Source organism: Sesamum indicum, linkage group LG5 (genome assembly GCF_000512975.1).
Source record: "Sesamum indicum cultivar Zhongzhi No. 13 linkage group LG5, S_indicum_v1.0, whole genome shotgun sequence".
Lineage (NCBI taxonomy): Eukaryota > Viridiplantae > Streptophyta > Magnoliopsida > Lamiales > Pedaliaceae > Sesamum > Sesamum indicum.
Window position 1 is genome coordinate 14,786,762 of NC_026149.1, and position 27,375 is coordinate 14,814,136.

Here is a 27,375-nt window from a genome sequence, read left to right on the forward strand (position 1 = left end):
AAATAAATAATAAACTCATAAATTTTAATCTCTGTACATACTCTCACAAATGTTGAATTTGGCACGCCATCAAACATAATAAATATAAATACATTATATAAAAAATACTATCGTATTTGCCCTATGATATAAACGAATTTCTCTTAGAAAAAAATATAATTCTGAATAGGTAATCAAGTTTCCGAAAAACAAGAGAGGGAGAGAGAGAGAATCGGTATCACTTTTTTATTTTCTTCATAAACTACAAATTTAACAGCATTTTTTTTCTCGGTAAGATAATTTTCATTAAGTAAAAAAAAAAGTATAATAGTACAATACAACTTGTTTAATCTAAGCGATTTCCTTGATAGGCCAAAGAATCTGCCATAAGCGGTAAAGCGCACAAGAATTTAACAGCATTTGAAACTCATAAGAAGTGAAAATATTTATATTCTTAAATTATATATATATGCTAAGAATACATTTATACAGTAAAAAATTCAAAACACTACAAACAAAGATATAATAAAAGTAAATACATAATAAAAAAAATTCTAGTACATGCCCAGTAATTATCATAGATAAAATAATGAAATGATTTTTAGTACATAATTCCTTCTACCAAGTTGAATATTTTCTACCTTGAATTTTTAAATTAGAAACTAAGTAGATAGTAATAATTATATGAAAAGAAAATAACGGATACCTAATAATGAAAACTAAAATGGATGAAAGAATTTGGTGGAGATTAATTACAATCTTTTTAATATATACATATAATTCAACAAGAGTTTTAAATAAATAAATATGAAATTTAATGAATAGAACTTTAAAAATTGGAGAAGTTTAATACAAATAAAAATATATAAATTAATTTAAACAAAATATTCACGATTATATCTCCGTACCTAAAAAAGAGGGCAAAAAATGCAAGATTTTATTTAACTTTTTTTTCTAAATATGTTGTGAGCTATTATTAGATAAAAGTATATGTTAATTTATTAATCAAAAATTAATAATAAGATAAAATAAATAAGTTATAAAAATACAAAACTTTTAAGGAGTAAATATAAGAATAGATTCTCCAAAACACAAAACAATATATACATAAGTGAAGTAAATTGGACACTAAAAAGCAAAAATAATAAGAAAAACAAATTGGTAATGCATCAAAAAAAGGTTGCCCATTACATCAACAAGATATATACTATCATGTTATATGTTGAGAAACCTTTTTATTTTCTAAAAATAATTATAAACAAAATTTTAAATTCATAAAATCATATATTTATAGGGTGAATAACAATTTACCTCCCTTTGATATTAAAAATGAGTACATTACCCCTTTATGAAACAAATATAGCAATTTATCCCCTGTACTTTTTAAAATGAAGCAATTTACCTCCTTATACAGGGAGGTAAATCGCTTCATTTTAAAAATCATGGGGAGTAAATTGTTGTATTTTAAAAAATATAGTGAAGTAAATCGTTATTTATTTTTTCATAAGGGGGTAATTTGCTCATTTAAGATATCACAAGGAAGTTACTTGCATTTTTCCCCTATTTTGTATAACAATAAATTCAAACCTATGAAATTTACAACCGATTCAATGTTCAAATTTTGATAGTGCAACATTCGCAAAAGTTATTCATATGGGAGGAAATGACAAAATATTTTTTGTAACATAAATTTTAAAACATAATAGTTATGATTTGTCAAACATGAATAACAATGAAATATTAAAAAATAAATCCAATCACAAAAAACTAAGAAAAAAAATTAAAATATTTTTACTTTATCGTATTACTGAACCAATAAAAATTACGTTAATGAAAGATATAAATTGTAAAAAATTAATAATTTTACCTAATTAACTATAAAACTTAAATTATTGCATGAGAAATACCGAAAGATTGATATAAGTTTAGTGACTGAAAGATATAAGATTGATTAAAAATGAAAATAAATGGTTAGATAAGATAAATATTTTTTATGATGAAAAATTAAACCAAAAATATGAATGTGTTTAAAATAAATACAAATTGAATTAGCATCCTAATTTTTAAGGTAGAGTTTAGTATAGGTAAAATAAATACAAATTTAATTTAAAATATATGATATTCTTAACCAATGAGATTTTTCTTAATAATTAAAAATTTTAGAATTATCAAAAATTAATATTTGTCAGAATTGGCTGAATTGTAGTCAACCATTATTTTGATATATATATATATATATATATATATATCATTGCTCAAATTAATAACGCAATCAAAAATGTACAAAAAATGGGAAGACTACTGATAAATTTTAAGGGGTGAAACTTGTGGCTAAGTAAAAGAACAAAAAGATATAATTAACCCAACAAAATATCGTCCAAATAATTTTTTTTTTCCTATTTCTTCATCAAAGAATATTTAAAATTATGAGTCCTACATATAAGATTTGTAATACTTATACAGTGAGGTGGGAATTACTATATTATTTTTATTAATTTTTTTAATACAAAAAATTTGAGACAGCGTAATAGAATTTGGTTGTGAGTAAATTAAGTAAATAATTCATACGGCATATCAGTTCATAAAAATATTTTAAAAAATTCTAAGTATATAAAATTATAATTTATAATTTAGAAGGGCACTTCGATCAGTTCGGTACAAAAATTGGATTGAAATCTAACGAAATGGGCTAGTCGTTAGACGGATGGACGATAAAACGAAGGGAAAATTTTTATAATTTTCTAAACAATGAGGAAGTATTCGTAATTACACCAAATTGCATGACAGGTGACTATAATTTACCGTATATATAATTTGGGAAAAAATTATGCATTGTAAATTAAACAAAATTTTGCCGCTTTTAAATTCCTAAATTATATTACTCTCTCATATGAACCAAATATTTAGGGGAAATTATGATAGACTCTCTTGAAGTTTTGCCATAATTATAAATACTTTTATTGTTTAAAAAATTACAAATACCTTCTTAAAAAATTAAAGATCGTCTAACATATACCCTTCGTAACAGCCCCATTGTAGGGAATATTTATTAAATAATTATTAATTTAATGTGGGTATTTTTAATTTTTCAAACAACAACAAAAAATATTTAAAATTACAACAAATCTCATATGAACCCATTGTTAATTTATCCAAATATTCATTTCGTCTCTCCAAACCGAAAATTTCACCTATGTGACTATTTAGCCTAACAAAATTATTATAAAGTTACCAGAAGAATATTTACTATTGTCTATATTTTAATGATTATGAACTAAAAATCATAATAAATGATCATTATTAACCACAATTAGAAAAATAGATGCAAATACTTAGTTTATTATGACAATAATTGTTATGATTGTTCCAACCATACTAGTAAAAATCACAATAACGTTCGTAATTATGATTAAATGTTATATTTCTTGCAGTGAATTAAAATTTTCCAGCAAAAAGTATAATGTTCAAAATGAACAGCAATTCTTCGTTTGTATTCCACAATAGGACCCCCTCTTTTGCCTTCTAAAACTACAGCCAACCAAACTGAAAATTCAACAATATATATATAGGATAAATTTCTACCAGCTTTTTTGAGGTTTGTCGTAATTATAAATATCTTCTTATTGTTTGAAAATTTGTGAATGCCACTCTGAAATTACAAATATTCTCTTGTGACAGCTCATTGTAGGAGGTATTTGTAATTTTAGAAGGTATTTATAATTTTTTAAACAAAAAGAGGGTATTTGTAATCACGACAAATTTCAACGGAACAATTGTAATTGTATATAAATCGGCAAATTGAAAAAAAATGGGGCAAGAATGCGACGTTCAACAGCAGCATCAGTAGAGAGTCATCAGTTTGTCAGTATTATCAAATACTTCAATTAGACTAAGTTAAGAAACAAAAATGGCAAAGAGAGAGTAATTTTTTACATGAAAATATTGAAGGCTTAATATGAGGAAAGATTCAAGGAGGTAAAATTTACACTTTTAGTCCCATATAGCATAGTGGGGTAAAAAAAATTTAGTTTTTTACTTTACGAGATTTTTTAAATAGTCCCTAAATTTTAAAAGCTCGACATATTTAGGCCTCTACTTTACAGAATTTTCAAAATGATCATAAAATTAAAAAAATTCGAGACATTTAGTCCACCACTTTACTGAATTTAGGAAACTAAATCTATTGATTCTTTAACTTTGAAACTGTTTTGAAAATTCTGTAAAGTATAGGCCTTATTGTATTGAAGATCCTCTATCAAGCAGAATACTTAAAATATTGAACTTCCTATTCTATATGACTAAAAGTATAATTTGACCGACTCAAGGAATTACATTCTTATTTGGACATTATTGCAGGAGATTTTATATCAAAGATCCACTAAGAAATGCTTCTTGATTAAATATTTAAACACAAGTAAATGATACTCCAACTCATAATAAAAATCAATGGCTTTTCTTGATGTGGTGTCAAGGGCCGCTCGCGTACTCGGCATCTTTGACGTGCATTTCGGCCACTCAATCGTTTTACATGGCCGACCACTCAACCTTCATCGACAGACGCTGGACATCCGCAGTCTTAGAGTCTTAGGTGTTGGTCTTTTACTCCTTTGTTATTTGCTTTTTGTTGTTTAGATTGCTCAGGGGTACGTTACGCCTCCTGAGGTGCATTTTTCAGTTATTTTAATATCTACTGCTTTCAATAAGATTTATTTTTTTAAACCTATTATAGGGGGGAATGAGTATAAGAAGTTTGGCTTAGTGACGTGTTAGAGTCCCCCTCAAGGAGATCCCCTTGCTCTAGCATCGTTGATCATTGTATACGCACTTTCCAGCTTAATGCAATCCACTTTCTGAAATCATGTGTTCGAATTGCTATCGTTGCGTTGTTGCTTTCGTATTATGATTCCTGTCGGCGCGCGCGTTAGTGCCGAGTGGGAGTGTGTGTCGAGATTGGCGGAAGTAGTCAGCGGACTACTAGCCACACGTTGCGCTTTTCGGAAGGCGTCTCGTGAGAGGTGGTATCAAAGCCTCGTGCCGAGATGGGGCCAAGGCGGGTTGCGGTGACCCAAGCGAATGCTGCTGCGAGAGTGTCAGGGTAAGATGCGGAGAGCCTGCGACACGCAGCCTAGCCTAGCGAGCAAGCTGAGAACCCGGAGGACGGACACTCCCGATTGACTGAATTGGAGGAGAAGGTCTCTTCCTTGAAATCTGAGATCACGGTGTTGAATTCAGAATTGGACGAATGTCGGCAGGTGATTTAAGAGATGGTTAGTGCCTTTGGAGGTGATGGTTTCGCCGATATGCGGCATGACATGGAGCAAATGTCTATCCAGATTGGCTTGCTCCAGCGTGCAGTGAGTAGCACGCCTGTTGGTGTTCATGAACCGAAGTGCTAGGCTTAGAATTCTCGAACCGAAGGCCTATAGTGGTGTTCATGATACGAAGGAGGTCGAGAACTTCCTCTTTGACATGGAAAAGTACTTCCTTGCGGTAGACGTGCAGGACGAGACAAAGAAGTTGTCGACTGCAACCATGTATCTGACTGGTGACGCTAAGCTGTGGTGGCGTACCAAGTATACGGAAATACAGGCCCATCAAGTGAGACTTGATACCTGGGCCTTTCTACGGGAGGCGATCCGAGAGCAATTCTTCCCGGAAATGTTGAGTACAATGCCAGGCGGGCATTGCGAAAGCTGGAGCATACAGGTTCCGTGCGGGAATATGTGAAAGCTTTCTCAGCGCTGATGCTGAATATCCGACACATGTCGAAGAAGGACAAGTTGTTCACTTTCATGGAAGGCTTGAAACCGTGGGCGAGACTTGAGTTGCAGCGCCAACGGATGACTGATTTGAGTTCGGCTATGACAGCGGCCGAATGCTTGGCGGATTTCAACCCAGAGACTCAGAGGGATAGGTAGACGATGCGTAGTCCCGCGCAGAATAAGCCAGGTGGAGCGAGATCGTTCAGAAGTAATTCCAACAGAGGTGGGGGAGATAAGCCCCATGCTCAGAGTAGCTCACGGGGCAGTTCAGGCAGGAACAAGCCCCATGAGAACAGGCAGGGAGCACCGCAGAGGAGCAATGGGTGCCTCCTATGCAATGGTCCACATAGATTTTCGGATTGCCCAAAGAAACAATTGCTGAATGCACTGGCGGCCTTTACCGACAAGGCGTCGCCCTCGAAGAGTATGGAGCCACAAGCATCGGCAGGTGGCGAGAATGACTCAGAGGAGGATGAGAACAATTTGGGTGCCATATCCCAATGGTGTAGTACATTGTCCATGGTGGCAGCAAAGAGAGTTGTGCCACCCCTTGCGAGAAAGACTACCCCGGCTCTTACTGTGAAACAGTCGGAAGAAAAAGTTCAGCCCCGAAATCCTAGGAAGAAAGGGTTGATGTTCGTTAATGTAAAGATTCATGACAAGCCGATCCGTGCCATGATTGATATAGGAGCCTCTCACAACTACCTTGCGAGCGCCGAAGTGGTGAGACTCGGGCTCGTACTGGAGAAGGGAGTTGGGCGTGTGAAGGCGATCAACTCGGCCGCACAACCCATTGCTGGTGTGGCCAAGTCTGTGCTGATTAAGGTTGGTGCTTATGAGGGAAAGACCAATCTTTCTGTCGTGGTGATGGACAACTTCAAGCTTATCCTCGGGCTTGAATTTTTGTAGGACACGCGTACCGGATCTTGCCGCACGTTGATTCGCTGATGATGTTGGGAGCCAAGCCTTGCATCATCCCCACATTGGCCGGACGCACAGGAGAGAAGAATTTGTCGGCCATGCAGTTTGAGAAGGGGCACAAGCGGAATAAGCTATCCTACTTGTGTACTCTTCATTTTGAGGAGATGGAGGAGGCATTAGGGCCCATCCCTGGCGATATAAAAAAGTTGCTGAAAGAGTTTGAGTACGTGATGCCAGACGAGCTGCCTCAGAAGCTACCGCCGAAAAGGGCAATGGATCACGAGATTGAGTTGGTGCCTGGCACGAGACCTCCCGCCATGGCACCGTGCAGGATGTCGCAACCTGAGCTTGTGGAGCTTAGGAAGCATTTGAAGGATATGCTGGAGATCAGAATCATCAAACCCGCTAAGTCGCCGTATGGAGCGCCGGTTCTGTTTCAGAAGAAGGCCGACGGCTCCCTACGCTTGTGTTGTGACTATCGAGCGCTGAATAAGATCACTGTGAAGAACAAGTACCCGATACCGTTGGTGGCAGACTGCTTCGACCGTTTAAGTCGGGTGAACTATTTTACAAAGATAGACTTGAGGGCGGGCTATTGGCAGGTCCGAATCAAGGAGGGCGATGAGGCGAAGACGATAGTTGACACGAGGTATGGAGCTTTCGAGTTTCTTGTCATGCCTTTCGGCCTGACTAACGCTCCCACAACCTTCAGCACTCTAATGAACTAGGTACTTCACGGTTTTCTTGATGAATTTGAGGTGGTGTACTTGGACGACATTGTGGTGTACAGCAAAACCTTGGTCGAGCATGAGGACCATTTGCGACAGGTTCTGACGAGACTCCGCGAGCATGAGCTATATATGAAGGTGTCGAAGTGCTTGTTTGCTCGGGAGAGCATCAGTTTCTTGGGGCACATTGTGGAGAGAAGACGCATTCGGATTGACCCCAAGAAAGTACAGGCTATTGAGGAGTGGAGACCTTTACTAAAGAAGACTGAGACTTGGAATTGGACGCCCCAGTGCCAAGTTGCCTTTGATGATTTGAAGAAAGCGATGGTGACAGATCATGTGTTGGCCTTACCAGATATGTCGAAGCCATTCGTGGTGGAGACAGACGCTTCAGACTTTGCTTTAGGAGGAGTCCTAATGCAAGACGGCCATCCAGTTGCCTTTGAGAGTAGAAAGTTGAAGGATGATAAACGGTACTATTCAGTGCACGAGAAAGAATTGTTGGCCGTAGTTTATTGCGTTCGACTATGGCGGCATTATTTATTAGGCTCTCTCTTCGTGGTCAGGACGGATAACACTGCAGTGAGTCATTTCATGTCGCAGCCGAAACTAACCAGTAGGCAGGCACATTGGCAAGGGTTGCTGTCCGAGTTTCATTTTGTGTTCGAGTATCGGGCCGGCTCCAGCAACCATGCAGCAGACGCCTTGAGCCGCAGGGCGGACTTGGCAAATTTGGAGCCGATAGCAGCGCTCTCCTCTAGCGCAGTTACTATCTCTGTAAAGGATCAGGCGCAGGAGTTACTACCGAGAGATTCCACAGTGTAGGGCCTGATTCGGCTTGTCGAGCAGCAAAGCTCGGCAATTTTGGCTTGAGGATGGATTGTTGATGACCAAGGGAAATCGTGTGTATGTGCCTAGAGGCGGGGACCTACGGAAGTCACTTATTTCGGAATGTCACGACACCTTTTGGGCGGGACACCAAGGACAGGAGCACAAATATGCCTTGGTGCAGAGGGCCACAGATGCGGGACGATGTCGAGACGTGTGTCCGCACCTGCTTGATATGCCAGCAGGACAAGGTAGACCATCAAAAGAAGGCTGGTTTGCTGCAACCACTTCCCATCCCAAAGCGACCATGGGAGAGCGTCTCCATGGATTATATTTCAGGGTTGCCTAAGGTCGGGGACTTAGGCTCTATTATCATCGTGGTGGACCGATTGTCCAAATATGCGAATTTCCACAATAAAAGCAAACCCTTCTGATATGATTTGAGAATACAAATCATTGTTGCGCGCCCAAAATGGATTTTGGTTAGAATCATTAGGAGAAATAATAAAATGATTCTGTTGATACATTCGAGTAATTAACCGTTTCACAATCAGTAAACTGAATTTATTGTCATAACCCGAATTTTCAGACAAAATCGATCGACCGAAACCACGATCATGAGCAAATGCATAAATATACTCCTGAAAGATAAGTGGATATAGGAAGTCGTGTTGTTGAGATCTCTCTAGCTGTAAATATCTTTGGATTTCCTCCATTTGAAATTCGATTTGAATCAAAGGTAGAAGATTTTGGGGGTATATTTGTCGCAGCTCCCAAACATGTTACGGCGGAAGGGACGGTTCATCTCTTCTTCAAGCACATTGTCAAGTATTGGGGACTGCCAAAGGATATTGTCAGTGATCGAGACTCCCGTTTCACTGGCGTCTTCTGGACCGAGCTGTTCAAACTCCTCGGGTCCACACTTTCTATGAGCTCGAGTTATCATCCACAGTCCGATGGTTAGACAGAACGCTTTAATTCTATATTGGAGGACTACCTTCGGCACTTTGTGCGAGGTGCGCACAAGGATTGGGTGAAGCTCCTGGATATCGCTCAGCTGTGTTTCAATGCTCAAAAGAGCTCTTCCACCAACAAGAGCTCTTTTGAAATAGTTACTAGGAAGCAGTCACTCCTTCCTCACAATCTTGACACCCCACAAAGTGTGAGATCCCCTTTCGCTCGGAGTTTCTCTCAGGAGTGGAAGCAGAACGTTGATATCGATAGAAGTTGCCTGGAGAAAGCTTAGAAGCGGATGAAGAACTATGCAGATCAGAATCGCCGCTTCATCGAGTTCAATGCGGAAGACCTGGTGCTGGTGAAGGTCTCGGATCTGAGATTATCAAAGTCATCAAGGGGGAGAGATCCTCGGTTGATGCAGAAGTATGTTGGCCCGTTGCTTGTCGTTAGGCGTATTCGAATGGTGGCATACAAGGTGGAGTTGCCACCCTGGTGGAAGATCCACAGCGTCTTCCATGTGAGCTAATTGAAGAAGTATTCAGTAGATAAGGAGGACGACACCCGCAATCAACCCAGCCTCCCGCAGCTTGAATTGACGAAGACTAAGGAGAAGGTGGTTGAAGCAATCCTGAATCACCAAGTGACGAGTACTGCGAAAAGAGACCACACAGAGTACTTGGTGAAATGGAGGGGATGCAGCAGTGAGGAGAACACTTAGGAGTGAATAACGAACCTAAAGGCGTTCCTACCTCTTGTCGAAGCTTACCATACTTCCCTAGCGTCAGGGACGTTGCTACCTCAGGTGGGGGAGAATGTCAAGGGCCGCCCGCGTACTCGGCTCTCTTGACGTGCATTTCAGCCACTCAACCGTTCTACATGGCTGATCACTCAACCTTCATCGGCAGACGTTGGACATCCGCAGTCTTAGAGTCTTAGGTGTTGGTCTTTTACTGCTTTGTTATTTACTTTCTATTGTTTAGATTGCTCAGGGGGACGTTACGCCTCTTGAGGTGCATTTTTTAGTTATTTTAATATCTACTGCTTTCAATAGGATTTATTTTTTTAAGCCTATTATAGGGGAGAATGAGTATAAGAAGCTTGGCTTAGTGACGTGTTAGAGTCCCCATCAAGGCGATCCCCTTGCTCTAACATCGTTGATCATTGTATATGCACTTTTCAGTTTAATGCAATCCACTTTCTGAAATCATGTGTTCGAATTGTTGTCGTTGCGTTATTGCTTTCGTATTGTGATTCCTGTCGGCGCGCGCGTTAGTGCCGAGCGGGAGTGTGTGTCGAGATTGGCGGAAGTAGTTAGCGGACTACTAGCCACACGTTGCGCTTTGCGGAAAGTGCCTCGTGAGATGTGGGCTACTGATGGGATTGAATTTTCTATTTCAAAACATATAACATTTATGTTCTATTTAATATATGTACACTAATATGTGTACATATAAAGATTATGTCATCTTTTTTTTAAAAAAAAGGGGATAATTATACTCCCTCTCCTGAAATTTGGTGTAATTACACGTAACCCCCCTATGATTTGAAAAATTACACCTAGCACCCCTGAGGTTTGATTTCGTCTAACAAATAAGTCTATCCATTAGTCAAAATTCACTAAATTTGCTAATATTAACAAAAAAATTGAATGATATTTACCCTCAATTGACTTACTACCGACTTATTGCAGGTCAAATAATTTTTTTGACTAAACTACCCTTATAACGGTAATATGCATCCTCATATGCATTAATTCGTGAAGACGTATGGGGATAATTTGATCATAAAAGTATTTATTTGACCTGTGATAGATCAGTAATAAGTCAATCGGAGGTAAATATAATTTTTTTTTCCAATTTTTTTGTTATTATCATCAAATTTTGGTGAATTTTGACTAATGAAGGGACTTATTTATTAGATGGAAGCAAACTTTATGGATACTAGATGTAATTTTTCAAACCCCAAAAATTTTGCATGTAATTACACCAAACTTTAGGAAGGGGAGTGTAACTATTCCTTTAAAAGGAATACACACGTGAAATGTATATTTTAAATAGAATAGGAAATGTAGTAAGAACATACATAAAAAACTCAATCCGACTTCTAACTGAGTATCATAGTAAATGAATTATTTGCTTCACAAATTATCTTGTCTTAACTGCAGAACTTCGACAGCTTCGTCCTTGAATATCAAAATGGTTAATTATCGTGTTAAAGGCTATTTGTGTAATTACAATGCGAAATATCTGAACAAAATGTGGACATTTTACACGTTTAGGTTTAGCCTAATGTAAAGATTTAGCTCAAATACCATTAGTGATCTTTAATTATGATTTTGTATCATTTTATCTCTAATATTTGATTTATTATTTTGTAGTCCCTAATGTTAATTGTTGTTCATTTTAATCCTCTTGGAGAATTGTTTATAGAAATTTAAGAACAAAATCTTGATCAAATACTTCTAATTGAGTAATTAAGTTGACATAGTTTTATAAATTGAGTTACTTTATGAAAAACTGTAGATATCTCATGTTTATTGTAACAATTTCTTTTTCAACTCAAAAAATTAGGGAAAAATCCAGATACACCCTGTGATAATAGGAATGTTCAAAAAGTCCCCTATGAAAATTAAAGTATCAAATACCCCTTCTATTTTATAAAATAAAGTTCAAAAAAACCTCTCCGTATAAAAATTGGGCCACACGCGCTTTGACCGCGATTTTTTTATAAAAATACCTTTTTTTTGATATTTTTGCCCTTCTCTCGCATTTAATATACAATATTATATATATGTATTTAATAATTAAATATTATTTTATATAATAATTATTTAATTAAAATATTATATATTTCTATTAATAATAAAATATTCTTTTATATAATAATTACTTAATTATTTAATTTATAAAATATTATTTTAATTAAATTAAAACTAATTTTATATATAATTAAAAAAAAAACAGCAACGACGGTGTCGTCGACGCCATCGCTGCGGAAGAGGAGGGCCGTCGCCCATCATCTGGGTGATGCGGTCTCCCATCCAGCAAGGGCGACCGCGTCACCCAAATGGGCGGCGGATGGAGGAAAGGGGAGGGAAGGTCGCCGGGAGAAAAAGGGAGGGGGAGGGAGGTGAAAGGGGTGGGGAAGAAGATGGGGTGGGGGTGGGGGGTGGGGTATAATTATAATATATATGTTAATAATTATAAATGATATATATTATAAATTAAAATAATTATATATTAATAAGCCTAGTTGATCGGTTGACTAAAAGGAGTATTTTAGTCATTGTTTCTAAAAAAATAGACTCAAATTGACTAGAAGACGGTGTGATTATTTATTCGTAATATAAGGATGATTTTTTACATTAAAAATTTCATAAAGGGGTTTTTGATATTTTGTTATATCACAGGGGGTCAAAATAGATTTAACCCCAAAAAATTATTATTTGAATATTGTAAATTTTCCTGCAATTAAAAACTGCTAAGATTAGATGATGTCTGACAGTTTAATTTGAAAAATAATTAGAAGAACCAAAAAATTTGATAAAGTTAAAATAAGCTTTAATTACATTTAAATTCCCTCCAAAAATGTTAAATTAGACTTTCTCAAAAAACAAATTTAAAGTTAAACCCTCTTTAAAAATTTTCAGTTTAAAAAAATACTGAAGTAAGCAAAAAAATTGCATAAATTTTTAATTTCGCCCCTTATTTAACATTCTTATATATAACATCTTTACTATCTTTCCTTCATAAGTAGCACATGATTAAATGAAAACATTAAATGATAAATAAAATTAAAAATTATGCCTTTTTTTTGCTAAGGGCGGTATTTTTCGTCCAACTCCTAATAAAAAACAATTTAGATGTAAACAGAAAATTTTTTAAGGGAGTGTTATTCTATTCTCAAAATTTTTCTAAAAGAAAGTGTGAATTCGCATTTGGAAGGGTCTAAGTATAATTGACCAATAAATAAATTAGGACAAAATGCATAAAACCCCCTTTGTGTTTTAAAAAGTCTGCAAAAAAAATCCTCCTATTTTCATAATAGGCTAAACGCTCCGATGTGTTTTATAAAACTCAGCTCAATCGCCCCCTCTCCGTTAAATCCAACTTACGGTGTTAATTTTTTAAAAAATGACCATTATACCCTTATTTAATATATATTATTTCTTATTTTAATGACCGTTGGATCTTTTTGGTCAAATATTGATCGTTAGATCTAATCAATTAATCTCAACCATTAGATTTTAAAAAAACAAAATGTCTAGATTCAACAAAATAATTTAATTTATATTATATATAAATAATTTAAAATTTTAAAAACATATTATTATTATATATTAAAACACAGGAGGTTTCATGCATTTTGTCCAAATAAATTATATTCCACCAGCGTTGCCATTACAGACTGCCCTCTAAGACCACCTCTACCGCAATTGTCCACCTCAATCACAATTCATGAGTCCCTGTTTACAGCCACCATCTCCGGCAGCGCACCGACCACTTCGGCCCAGCCCGGCCGCCATAAAGCTCACGACAGATACTAGCTCAACTAATGCTAACAAGTTCAACACAAATGTGTTGCATCAATCAATAGCTTGCAAAAGAAGTGGAAGTAAATTCCCTTCTTCATGTTGAGCAATGCCGAGTCTCTATAACTTTCAAATCCTCAGAATACCAACTCTGCTCCCAAGTCCATATCATATATTCCAACATACATACTAGTGTAACAGGAGATAAAAGACATTAACTTTGGTTAAAAAAAGTAAGACAAAAATAGAGTAAAGCAACTCAGTAGCAACTGAGATGGCTGAAATCCGACAAAATTTCCATTTCAATCAGAAGTCGATATATGAAAGGAAGTGCCGAAGCTAACAAAATATCGCTATTGGTAAAATGTACTTCTTACACATGAAAATGTATCACAAGAAAATGTAAACCACTCTTCCATCCATCTGCATCGGTCTGAACACTTTGTTGTGAGTATCTTGGTCTTCTTTAGTTTGCTTTTATCAACTCAGCCACATCATAACAAAAGCAAGGCCTTCAGGGATAAGTGCACAGAAAAACTACAGGTAGTCAATCAAAACCAGATGCTTACGGTGTGCAGATGCCAGAGGAATAAATTAGCTTTGATGCCAGAAACGAAGCTGGAAACACGTAGAGATTCCAAGAGTTGCACAATTTGGTTCTTTACCCATCCTCCCAGTCGTTGTCATCCTCCTCGTCTTCAGAAGCATCTGCTTCTACATTTAAGTCGTTAACTTTAAAAGGGTCAGATGTGCTACCTGCAAAAGCAAATTCACAAATTGTCAGAAGAAAAATAAACGCAGAGCAACTCCCTATAGCAATCACAATCCCTTCTCCAGGTAGATTTTACAGCAGATCAAATTCAAAATCTCTAGGCATACCAACCATGGTAGTTGATGCCATACGAAGTCATTTTACTTTTAATTAAAAATTTTCATTGCAGCATCATCACAATCTATAAGGTATTGAAACTATAAAGGAAACCTTGGGATACACTCCTAAAACAGAAACCTCAACAATATGAGGACCCGTATATAAGATGGTAATCTACAAGTTGTTCTGTATCTCAAGTTGCCAGCTCAGAGTAATAAATAGTTTTTATCGTAGGAATTATGTCATTAGCAATTAATTCTGTTAGACAAAGACTTCCTAATGTCAAATATTGGCTAGTCCTGTCGTTGGGGCATCCTGCCAAAGTTCTCCAATGATCTGAGTAAGTTGAAGATAAAACAATCTGCTATTTCTAAAACAATAATCGTAGAAAAAAGTTGCAAATAAAAGATAGTGGCTAGATGACAGTATTTACCTATAGGAGGGGCCTCCTCCCACTCGTCATCATCTCCTTCATCATCATCATCACGTTTCGACTTCATGCCGACTTGGCGCTCGGTGGGTGCGTTGTAGACTTCGTTGAGGATTGTATTATTGGGTGACTCATCTTCCTTCTTGACCGTTTCTACTTGTTCACGTTGACGCATAAGTAGAGCCGCATAATAAGCTTTAACATACTCATCCTACAAAATAATTAAATAAATAAATAAATATCAAAAGGGAGTTGTGTTAACCATATGTAGATGCCAACACTAAAATCACAAAATCTTCTAAGCACTGAAAAAATAATGAAGGGTTAAATACACCTAGACCCCATCTAGAAATATAAAATTACATTTTCTCCCAAACAATTTTAAAGTTATACTTACACCCCTTTTGAAAATACTCCATCTACAATCGCACCCTTACCATTAGGGTTTTGGACAGAAATTCTGACATCAGCAAACATTTAAGTGGAACTTCTAATTTTGCCGCTCTTCTTCATATTGGCACAAATTATCCTTGGTAGTGTTTTGAAACTTACAAGGGGTGTAAATGTAATGTCATATAGTTAAATAGGGGTAAATGTAATAAAATACATACTGTGAAAGGTTTTCTTCTTATATATATATAGAGTGATATTATTGCTATTCTTACATCTACCACAAAATATTTTATTCCAAAAAACAAAATATTTTCAGAAGTAATATGAATATAGGGGTAAATGTAATAAATCTCAAATCTTGGTAGGTCATTTCACACATGTTCCATAAGTTATTTGTAATAAACCTAATAATATTAGTAATTTTCATTCAAGCGCCAATTTTTGTAAGATTGTTTTCTAGGGAATTCATTCAGTATTGTAACCACAATAGGAACCAACTTATTCCCTATGTTTCAATTATTCTCTTCATAGAGAAAAGGTATGTTACTTAAAATCTTTTTTTCAGAATTGTAAATATTACATATGCATCTACATCTATCACTATTTCAATATCACAAGCTGCTACCTGTTAGGAAAAATATTACAAACACCCTTCTTAGAAGAAAATATGCAAATACCCTTCTATATCAGAGTATTTTTACTTTTTCATTCTAGCCATTAGTAGTAACTAGTAAGTATAGAAAATTTTCTAATCTAATGTATAGGTATTGTTTCAAAATATTGAGGAAGAAAAGCACTTCCATAAACATCACTTCAAATATATAAATATAACAAATCCATCCATTTTAAAATATAACATTACCAATACATCTAGTACATAGTTATTAAAAGCGTAGGGCGCGCCATGGAGCAAGGGTCCCTAGAGCCCTGGAGCACGGTGCATGCCTTCGCACGCACCATTTCAAAGCACGGTTCACATGTACAGAGATAAATTACGTATTTCATACATCAATATATATTCACATCAATAATGCACAAATAATTAAATATAAACACGAGAAATTATTTAATCATCATACCATAAAATAAATTTGCAAAATAAGAAGTCTTAGGAAAAAAAAAAAAGAGTTCAAAATATGCAACATGATTAAATGAACCTACATAATCATTATAAAACAAAAACAAATCTTCTCCCATTTACGTTTTTTCTCTGTTTTAGTTTATGTTTACAACATGTGCAAAAGCCCTAATTGTTCTGCCCCTATTTTGTTTAAATTTTTATTCATTTTCTTTTTTTTTTAAATAACTGAATCAATGGCTCGGCCAAAATGCCCAGCCTTTATTTACACTTAAGCCCAGGTTTTTAAGCCCCAGCCCAAAAGGGCTGGAGCTTAAGAGAGCGCCTCTGCGCCATGGCAGTGCCATTTCTACAAAATGGCGCTGCAGGTGCACCTTGCGCCATGGCGCACCATTAACAACTATGATCTAGTAGCATAATGGTTATTTAATAACTTTTATCATTTAATTATTTTTTATGTTTTAAAACCATTAGTAAAATTGGAATTGCACCTATTCCTTCTGCGTTAACAAATATAGAAATTACAGAAGGGTGTAAGTGTAACTTCGGAAGATTTTTCGGAAAGTGTAATTTCATGTTTTTAGAAGGGTCTTATTGAAGTCACAGGAGAAATAGATAAACAAGACCTAAATTTAACCTGTATATTCTTTGTGTCCTCATTTACAGTTGTGGACTTCTTGTCATCGTGAAGCCCCATAGCTGTTGAAGAACCACCCATTTTTTCCTCCTGCCCTGTTTCTCCACGTTGCTCCTTTGTAAGCTTCATTCCTTCCTTGATCATCCATGGAGGCAAAACTTTCATAGGTGCATTTGTGTTCACTGATTTAACATTTTCTCCTTTCTCGTCAGTGCCTGAGAACGCAACTTCAACCTGCCAAACTCAAGCTTTAAGTTTTTGAAGTAGCAAAAGTTTCTTTAATGAGTAAAATTCTCTTAATAATCATGATGATAAGAAAAATCCTTTACAAGAAACCACAGCAGAGTGCGAGTAGGTTGATAAATGGCCAACTCCAAATCATTTCTTACTCCAAAACAGCAGAAACACACTAGTTATTCTTATAGCAGTTCAAATAGCACACAAAGTGACTTAATAACAGAACGGTTAGACTCCCACGGTTACTATCAGATTCGTTAGATTGCTAGTAAAGGAAATAAGGTAACCTTTGTCTCTCCAACATAAGGCATAGGAGTTCCACCAAAACCAAGACCATTAAAAGATTTAGAATCATTGGCATTAAGATCTCCATTAGCTCGGCCTGCAGCATTTGCTCGAAGTTCCCAAGCTTGAAGATTTCCAAAGTCAGGAGCCGGCAAATCCTTAACTCTTCCAAGTTGATCTATCAGTGGCTTGAGCTGTTCCTGTGCTTCAGCAAACTTTCAGAATTTTAGTAACAGTGGAAACTGTTGAAGAACACAAAAGTAAAAATTCATTAATTAAAAAGAGTAACCAAAAGATTCTAATCATAAATTACCAAAATAGAATCTCAAATCTTAGTGTATAATTTATGCATAAGTTAGCATGAGTAACTAGTGAATAAGGAGTTCTCTCATGAATGAGACCATCACATATTACTGCACAGAATCTATACAACAGTAAGCAATTATAGACTTTTCTTACTTCCCTATAAAGACATTATGGTTTCTTTGCTCGACCAACTAAATTGTTACAATATTTAGTAATAGAAGAAAACCTCTCAGCATCAATAATAAATATCACGTCACTTTTATTTGGCACTCACGTAATGGATACAATTTCAGGTAAAAGAGATTTTGAGCAAGACCGGAAATGTTACCTAGTGACTGAGCAGAAGCAATTTGGGACCTTTTTGTAAAATTTTGCATCAGATGCTAAGACCCTTATCATATGAAACTAAAAACTCAATTTAATCCACATTCTCCTCACCGAATCTGAAATTAACAAGGACATGGTATGCCGTGGTCTTCTCTGTTATGAAACAAACGGAAATTGAAGTTTTGGGACTAGACCTACAATTTTTTCAATTTTGGGATGTCTTAAATAATCCAGTAATGTGTGAGATGAAATGCGCATAACTCCTATTCTATGGGAATAAAATTGCATTTTCTCCTAAAGGATATCTAACTTTTTTTTGCACGTCAACTTCTTTACAAAGTCATAAAAAACTGTCTTTTGTTTAGCCATAATGATAACATAGTCACTAACTTGTTAACTAATTTGAAAGCATTTTCTTCACCGAACATCAGTACTTGAGTCCACTCCTGATCACATCCTGTCCCATTTAAAGAACCTAAGGCTGTTTTTCTCTCCAAACTCCTGGTTTACTTCATTCCTCCTTAAAGACAACTAAGGTTTATGAATGCCAATATATCAATCGCAAAAGTTCAGCATCATTTCGAGTGAATGTCAATTCCTAATAGGATGTTCCATGATCCATTTATGACTAGTGAGCCTCTACCTATCTATGCTTTGAGCATGAGTATTGCTTCACAGCATTGGTATTCTTTCAAAAACTACTGTTATGAACCAACTGTAGCTGCTTTTGAAAGAGATGAAGGGGCGGGATGATCTAGTCATAAAACTTTCCGAGTTACGCTGCCAAAGACAGCAGCATATCTGATCCAATGAGAGTCCTCACCTTTAACTTCCACAGTCAACGTTAATCCCTCAAATTCTTCTTGGTTGAGCTTCAGTGGTGGATGACACAAGTTATCCACTAAAGTCTTTGCACAGTAACAACACTGGTGGAGGACACAAGTCACCCACTAAAGACTATGGCTCAGTATTAAGAAATGCTAGAAGTAAAACGTCTTTGTCTTTGTCTAACCCACAGATTGCTTCAGTATAAGAAATCCTAGAAGTAAAACGTCTTTGTCTTCGTCTAACCCACAGATCAAGAGGATACCAAAACCTCCAAATGTACTTTATCTGTTAGCAAACAATCAGTACCATCATTACTGCATATACTTGTGTATACTAACGGTGATAGATGGAATGAAAGAGAAGAGACACGGAGAAAACATAACCAGAATGTGATACATATATAAACAACAAACTCAACTTAACAGTCAAGAACTCTATATTAACTAAACCCTCACAATATCCACGTAAACATAGTTGTAATAAATTTGGGACACCTTTCATTATGACATGAAAGAAAGGTTGTAAAACAAAACCAGTCTTGGGGAGGCATGGTCTTGGTGATCATGATAGAAGTCTGCTAGTAAACTGAAACAAGAAAGAATAATAACATTGTGATTGGATCCATTTTTGTTAAAGTTTGTTGTGTTTTGTAAAAGACTAAAAGTAGAGAGAGAAAGTTGGAGATATGTGGGTGTGTTTTGGGGTTTGTATTACATGCTTGGATTTATTTTTAGAGAGATAGTTTGAGATAGGTTGCCGCATGTTCGGATTTGTTTTCTGACGAAAAAACATTATTAATGTCACATCATGAATAGTGGTATACATATAATAGCATATTTAATTTTTGGGAATTAATTTTCAGGATTTTGTGTATTATATCTTATTTGTATTTATTTATTTAGAAAATGAATGTATTACAAATATTAATATTGGATGAAAAATATTACATTCCATGAAATATTTCTTATATAAATACATATACAGATAGCGGAGGTTATATTTTATAGTTTATATTAATGAGCAATACACAGGCCTTCAATTTATTTCTTATATAAATACATATACAGATAGCGGAGGTTATATTTTATAATTTATATGAATGAACAATACACAGGCCTTCAATTTATTAATTTATAAATTAATATAATTCATACCAATGTATTCATACAACTACAATTTTATAGCTGCTGATTTACACCAGGTATATTACTTTGAATATAACATACACATTGTATAAAAATTTTATATATACAAGCTATACATATAATTTGAACGATTATTTGATAATTATAATATAATTATAATTTATGTAATGTATTTACTATTTATGAAATATAATTTACATTTAAAAAATTAATAAAATAAAAATTATTATTTATTTAATTTTTAACGTAAGTAATTCATAAATTATATAAATACATATAAATTCTAACAAATGTGATTATATATATACGTAATTATATTTAAAAGTTGTAAATGTGGAACCATTTATGTGCAAGTCATTACAGACATGTGTGAGTTCGACTAGAAAACATTGACCAAGCACGAGCTTCATGCCAGAAAATGCCCAAATTTCCAAATCAAACAAATATTCTTGATGTGCAGTAGAAGAAATATGAGGTGCAGCAGTACATTGTGGTCTAACAATCGACTAAAAGCCCCACCATTCATACGTTAAAAAGTACGCCCGCACATATTACTACTGCGAAATGTGGCAGATATTCCATCACAGAAGCTTTACACAAAACAGGCTGCTAGTTTTATAACCTTAAAGCAAAAACTTCCATAATCAGATTGTAGATGGATTCAAAGGGTCATCCAAACAAACTGTCAATAAATCACATCAACCATTGTACTCCAAACTTTTAACCCAAGTAAAATACACAGGCATGCCAAAATCAAAACCGCAAACGGCAGTGAACCCGTGTCAATTATCCCCATCAGGTAAAAGAAATGAAAGATGGTGAAGGACAAGGAGCGAGGGGCAGGAAATAACATGGAAGACATAATCAGGAAAGAAATCTAAGCCAGTGATGGAGAATGGGGCGAGGGGCTGAAAATCCAACTGACAATATGAATTGGTGAAGACAGTGGCGGAGAAGGGGGTGAGAGCAATACAGACTGAAGTATCAGACAGGAGAGAAGGAGAATTATGATGAGGACAGGGCAAGACATCACAAGAATCTCTAGAAAAACACAAAAAATATGTATGTGAAGTAATTGGAGATGGATTTCTACATCACAAGATGGGCCAAATCTGTTTCGGGGAAATATGGCCAAACATAAATCCAGATTTGGCTCAAAACCAGACCCAAACACAGGAAAAGGGTTTGAATTATCTTAATTTCCCGTTGGTTGGTTGACTAACTTAGAATCAGCCTTATCGAAAGGGAGAAACACCCATATGCCAAATGTGCTGTAAGAGTCCTTAGCAAAGGAAAAAGTGCTTAGCTCTCCTCTCCTCAAAGAAATTTGATATAAGAGGTAAGAGGTTGAGTAGCAACTACAAAAATACAAACATGAATAAAGAAGAAGACAAACCTCCATCTTTGTTAGCATGTCTTTCAATTTATCATGGCGACGTCTGCTTGCATTATCTTCTCCATCTCCCAATTCTTGAGCAGCTAACTTGTCACTCTCAGCCACAAGGACCCCATTGCAGCTTTCACAGTGGAAGTATTCATCTTGGGGGGAGATCAACCGGAGTGCATCAAGGGCAGTATACCTGCAGTTATGTCAAAGACATTATCAAATTCTTCAAAGTACAAGAAGCAAAAGCAAGAAAGAAATAAAGAAAAATTGCCAGGAGATACCTCTTATTGCAGTTAGGGCATATGTACTCCTGAACTGTGTTTTTGCTCTCCAGTTCATCCTTCAGCTTTTTCCTCATGCGATGTAATCTGTATCTCACCACATCATATATCTGCAAGGCAATAAATTTGAACAGTTAGATACATCTACAATAGCTATTTATATCACCAAAGGTTACATCATGCTATAAAGCATTATGAAGGGAGCAAAGAGTACAGATGAACATAAGCTGGTACTAATACTAGCAATCAACTGACATACAACAGATGATAAGTACTAAAACCATTTAAGCTAATGAAATACATTTTAATGAATTTCTCAAAAGAATAGAATTTTATGATGTTATCGGCACTGCAACATCCAATTTATAATTGCGCAAGCTTGTCATAAGTTATCTAAAACTTGACAAAAAACACTTAGTTGATTTGTGTTGAAGAAAAGGATAAATGTATCCCACCATAGATAATTATGGCCAATGGTACAACGTATGTTGTTGGGTTGAGTTGAGTTCATCGTACAAAACAAGGACCAAATGGTTAAAAGAAACCATGTCATTCTATGTTGATGCACCCATTAACAGAAATGTCATTCTTCACATCCACATTCACCATCGACGGTTCACAGTTACCTCACCTTCTCCGAGGATTTTTTTCAAGTGGTTCAAAAAGGGCCACACAGCCAAATATGAACCCATAAAAAAATTGGATACTTCAGCTTTGATAGGAGGAGATTGGGGAGGGAGTGACGTTTAAAATGGCACTTGGTGGACAGGTGGAGACGAGACTGGCATCTACAGACATTCTCTTGTTATTTGTTTACATATTTGTTTCTGTCTGCATCAACATAATTCACTAATGAAACTATCCACTCTTCACCAAATTATTTTCAAATTTTCATGTCTCAATTCGCTCTACCTGACATGAATGCAAATTGATCAAAAAGATGATTTCAAGTCCATATTTCCCAGAGATATTGAATAAGCTTTTGTCAAAAAAGACATTAAGGAAAACATTTGGCATAAAAGTCATGGTATACTTAAAACTCTTTGACCCACCTATTACCCCTTGCTCCTGCCCAAGTCCTAGAAGGAAACCATCCGCCTCTTCTTCTGTGTACAAACTGCTTCCTATCAACCTTCCACCTTGATCCTACTTTTTCTCCACCCACTCCTCCACTGGTCTAAGTTCTTTTCTCCTTTGTAAATTCTTCCCCGCTCTTTCTAATCACCATGAAGCAAACCCTTGTTTCTCCAATCTCTATTAAAGAAAGGTCAGCAACTAAACTTCCCCATAGTAATCTTTTTCACAAACGTAATTTCTTCACAAATATGTAGACTTCTTGATATAATATTTACTTAGCTGTTTTCCCTAGGCATGTAATGCTTTTAACTTGGCATATGCAAATATATGCACTGTCTATACAAAATTAGATCACGAATTCCACTAATATTAAAGTGTCTGTGTACAGCAAGCATTATCAGTCTACAACAATGTATTTTTCTGTTTACGGAGATTTAGAAAAGATAAAAACCTGGGAGTAATCTAAACAACAATAGGACTGTGTGTGCATTTTAAGTTTTTCATCGCCTTCTCGTCCATTTTTTTGACCATCAACTGTGGCAGCCACTGCAGCATTGTAAATTTTTGCACCTTTGGAAGACTGCAGGAGATAAACAATACCAATGAGGGTACAACGAAACAAGAAATATAACCAAGGAGAACTACCATCAAAAACCTACTAACCACGGAATCAGGTTTTGGTGACAAATCACGTCTCTTAATAAGCAGATTGCATCTAGTAATAAAATTTAGTTCTAGTCTGAGCTATTTCAGAAAATAAGGTTAATGAGAACATGAATTCCAGGTAACATAACACACTTCAAAGCAATCACTTTTGCCAAATATAATTTCCAGATGCTGCAAAAAACTAGAGACATATTTGGTACTACAGGGTGGCCATTCCAAGATGGTAATTCCAATATTCTACCATCTACCTTTTGGGATATGATCAGAACAAGCAGAAAAAGATAATCATGGGTATGGTTCATTCCCTTAAAAAGAGCAAAGATATTCCATCGTCAACAATAATAATGGAGGAATAGGTGACTTGTTCTCTTTCACAATTGGCACTCATTTTCAATAATTGTGTAGATTGTACCTGGTACATTCTTGTTACCCTTCTCCTTTCAATTGCTGGAGGAGTGAATTCCAAAACACCAGATTACTAATTAAAATAGATTGCCACACTTTCGTGCATGTAATAGCTTGTCGAAGTGCATGAGTTTAAGTATAAACAGCAGACATATGTTTGTGTGCATGTGCATATAATATATTCACACACTCTAGAAATTTATACTCCAGGCTGAACGTCAATTATCTGGAGTGATCATTATCAAAATCAAAAGTAAAACAAATGCATGAGATTTAGCAATCAGAAAAGTGTAATAAATGACCAGAAAATAATGTAGAAGGAGACAAAAATCTAGGCAACAATGCTGAACCAGCAGAATAAACCTCCTTGCGGTGGTCACGAGTGACTAGTTTTTCTTCTTCAAAGAATCTCAGAGTCCGACGAAGTTGCTTCGTGTGAAGTTTCAAGTCCTTAGCCAAATCCTCTTCCCTAATCCACTGACGTCTAGAAGAAAAATCATATAAAGTCCAACCATTGTTCATAAGAGAAAGATTAAAGGCAAAATAAAATCCAAAGGTTGAATTAATCAATTTCATGATAAAGTTAATCTTCAATCCTAATTGCATGAGCAATAACTTATAACTAATTCTCTACTTGAACTATCACAGAAAACACAAACAGTAAGTGATTTAATAAAAGAGCCAAGTTCAATACAAGCCATTCAAACTGCCTCGAACTTAATATGTAGACTTTCTTTTTCATTTTGATACCGATGATACCAAATCTAGCATTGGTTTATGTCTTTCATGTTCCATATAAATAAATAAAATCTTAAAGAAGACATATACTCAAATAAGACTTGCGAAAGAATTCCTTGAGCTTAATTTGGACGTGTGGACAAGGCTTAAGTAGCACCAAAGTTCTTAACACCTTTTAGAGTTAAATCAAACATTTCATATATATTGTACTGTAAAATAATGCAACTTGTTGTTGCTATCAAAAGTTCGAAGGTTTTCAGAACTAGACCTTTTTTTCTTTTTCTTTTAACGCATATCAATGGTATAAGAGAAGATAGTGCTGTGAAGAGTTATGTCTTTTGAGTCCCTCAGGAAAAGACCACCTTGGTTAGTTTTTGTTCCGCTGTACTTTTTTAGCAGGACTTCTGAAGAGATAAATTCAGAATTATTTGGTCAAGTAATGGAAAGTAAGCATGTGGGAAAGACTACTACTCCATTACTTTTCACCTATAACATAAGAAATCATCTTTTTAATTCTTCTGTATGCAGGAGTGATTGTGCAATAATATGTTTCCAGGATCATTTTGCAGCTGTGCCCTCAAAGAACCATATAATGAAATAGAATTCTGATGCTCTAGCCTCTAGTCCACAAAAACCAGGTTCACATGACTTACATTTGTCAATGATCCAATAAGTTTCTAGATCCTATAACCAATGAAACCGGAGAAAGGGTCTCTACCCATGCTCTCTACGCACTACATGCCACAGGAACATCCTTATTTCTCACCTGGATCGTTTAAGCACCCTTCATAAAGTAATGTTTCTCTTTTGTAGAAGGCCGAATGGTACACAACCCCAGATGGAGGAACAAGGTTACAAATTTTTAAGTTTTCTGAAAGAGAAAGTATGAGCATTCCGTGCTTCTGCAAAATTTACTACATATAAACTACCTAAAATTGTGAAAAAGACACAATTTCGCGTGTGGATTTTCAGAACTTCACCTCCATTGCATGAGACCACACTGCTGTTAAATAAAATTTTGCCAAAACCTTTGAGTTCTGATGCTAGTGCTTTTTAGATGTTCGGATGCTCAAGACTAATAGTATTGGAAATATCACATTGCAATCCTCTTTATCCGCCTCATTTCACTTTTTCTCCATTTAAATGAGGGTGCGACACATCATCACTACTATGTGAAAGAATGTGTTACAAATTGATAGACAAACCACAAGTTGGCATAATATCCTTATCTTCTCATGCTAAATACATTTAGCTAAAAGGGATTAATAAGTTTAAAACAATTTTCTGTAAATACAAAATAGTTAGTCACCACCAGGAAGAGAGTTCATTATGCAGTGTTCCAGTTTGATGTAAAGAACAATTTGGGACATAGATTCTCATTCTATCTTTCTTGTCTCATTTTAATTTAGGCACCAGGCATATCTTAGAGTAATGCAGAAACTTTCAAAATACCACTTAAATGAACCCATGAATCTACCAAACATGTAATACTACTCGAAGGAAATTTAGATAACCCATCACTTTAGCCAAAGAATCTCAAACAGAAAAAAAGGAAATTACCTAGTGAGAGCATCAAGAATGACAACAGCAATCCCTCTGTTGTCACTTCTTCCAGCCTTAGGCTGGTTTTCCCCTTTCGTTGTTATGTCATCATAGAATGCCCTTGCCGCAAGTTTCACCAAGCTATTTACATATGTTAAAAAATAGATTGAACAAGTGTCAATCAACAATACTAACAAAACTAAAACTTCAATCACATTGATTATCGTATTACCGATTGAATGGTTCGATGCTAGCCATTTCCCAAGATTTCTATAAAGATTGAGAACAATCGAAAATTTCTTAAGTGTTCAACCAAATTCAGACTTGTCGTCTTCAAAACCCAATCCGTTCGACCATGAATCGAATTGGGACCATGGGTTAGCCGGATCGCCGCTAATTACGCGGCGGCGCAACACGGCGATGCAAAGTTCCAGGTTATGACCGCCACGAGGATGGATCGGCCGAAATATCTGCGATTTGACGTTTTAGCAATCGGTTTGAAGGGTTTAAGGGTTTTCTCAAATTGGTTTCTTGATTATTTCCTGCTTTGAGTGCTGGGTTTCTGAAGGGTGAAGGGAAATGCACAAGTTCTGATTTGGTGGAGACGAAAGAGAACGGAAAGCAGAGGAAGAAACAAAACGGTGTATTTAAATACTAGACCAAGTGACATAGGTGGGCTGGGTACTTGGAAACGCCAACAACATGTCCAAATTTTAAATTTTTGCGGTAAACTGAGTTAATTCTTCTGATATTTAACATAATTATAAATACTTTTTATTATTTAAAATATTACAAATTTGTGTTCGAATGAAAAAATAGTTATATAATCCCTAAACAATTAGGTGGGGTGAAAAATTACTATTTTTTATAAATATTTGAATATTAAAAACATTGGGATGGATAAAATAAATAAATTATAGGACACATTAGTCCATAGAATTATTTAGAAAATTTTTAAAATTATATAAATTTATACCTCATAATTCAAAAGGATATTTTAGTCTGCTTATAATAAAAATTTGATGGAAATCGAGGG

General features: G+C 35.5%; 1 protein-coding gene across 1 annotated transcript; it reads right to left on the minus strand.

Moving 5' to 3' along the window:
* Positions 13,850-26,976, minus strand: LOC105162652 (transcription initiation factor IIE subunit alpha). Its single transcript, XM_011080735.2, has 10 exons — positions 26,572-26,976; positions 26,358-26,480; positions 24,423-24,543; positions 23,440-23,568; positions 21,912-22,021; positions 21,640-21,823; positions 17,640-17,837; positions 17,116-17,349; positions 15,011-15,218; positions 13,850-14,462 (listed from the first exon to the last, which is right to left on the minus strand). Exons 1-10 carry the CDS (start codon positions 26,595-26,597, stop codon positions 14,368-14,370), a joined length of 1,428 nt encoding a protein of 475 aa, XP_011079037.1. The 5' UTR covers positions 26,598-26,976; the 3' UTR covers positions 13,850-14,367.

Coding starts and splice junctions, on each gene's coding strand:
- LOC105162652 (XM_011080735.2), bottom strand. CDS start 26,597: ATGGCTAGCATCGAACCATTCAATCG. Junction 21,824..21,911: donor TGCCCTAACTGCAATAAGAG/GTATCTCCTGGC, acceptor ACATAACTGCAG/GTATACTGCCCTTGATGCAC. Junction 17,838..21,639: donor ACATGCTAACAAAGATGGAG/GTTTGTCTTCTT, acceptor GCTGAAGCACAG/GAACAGCTCAAGCCACTGAT.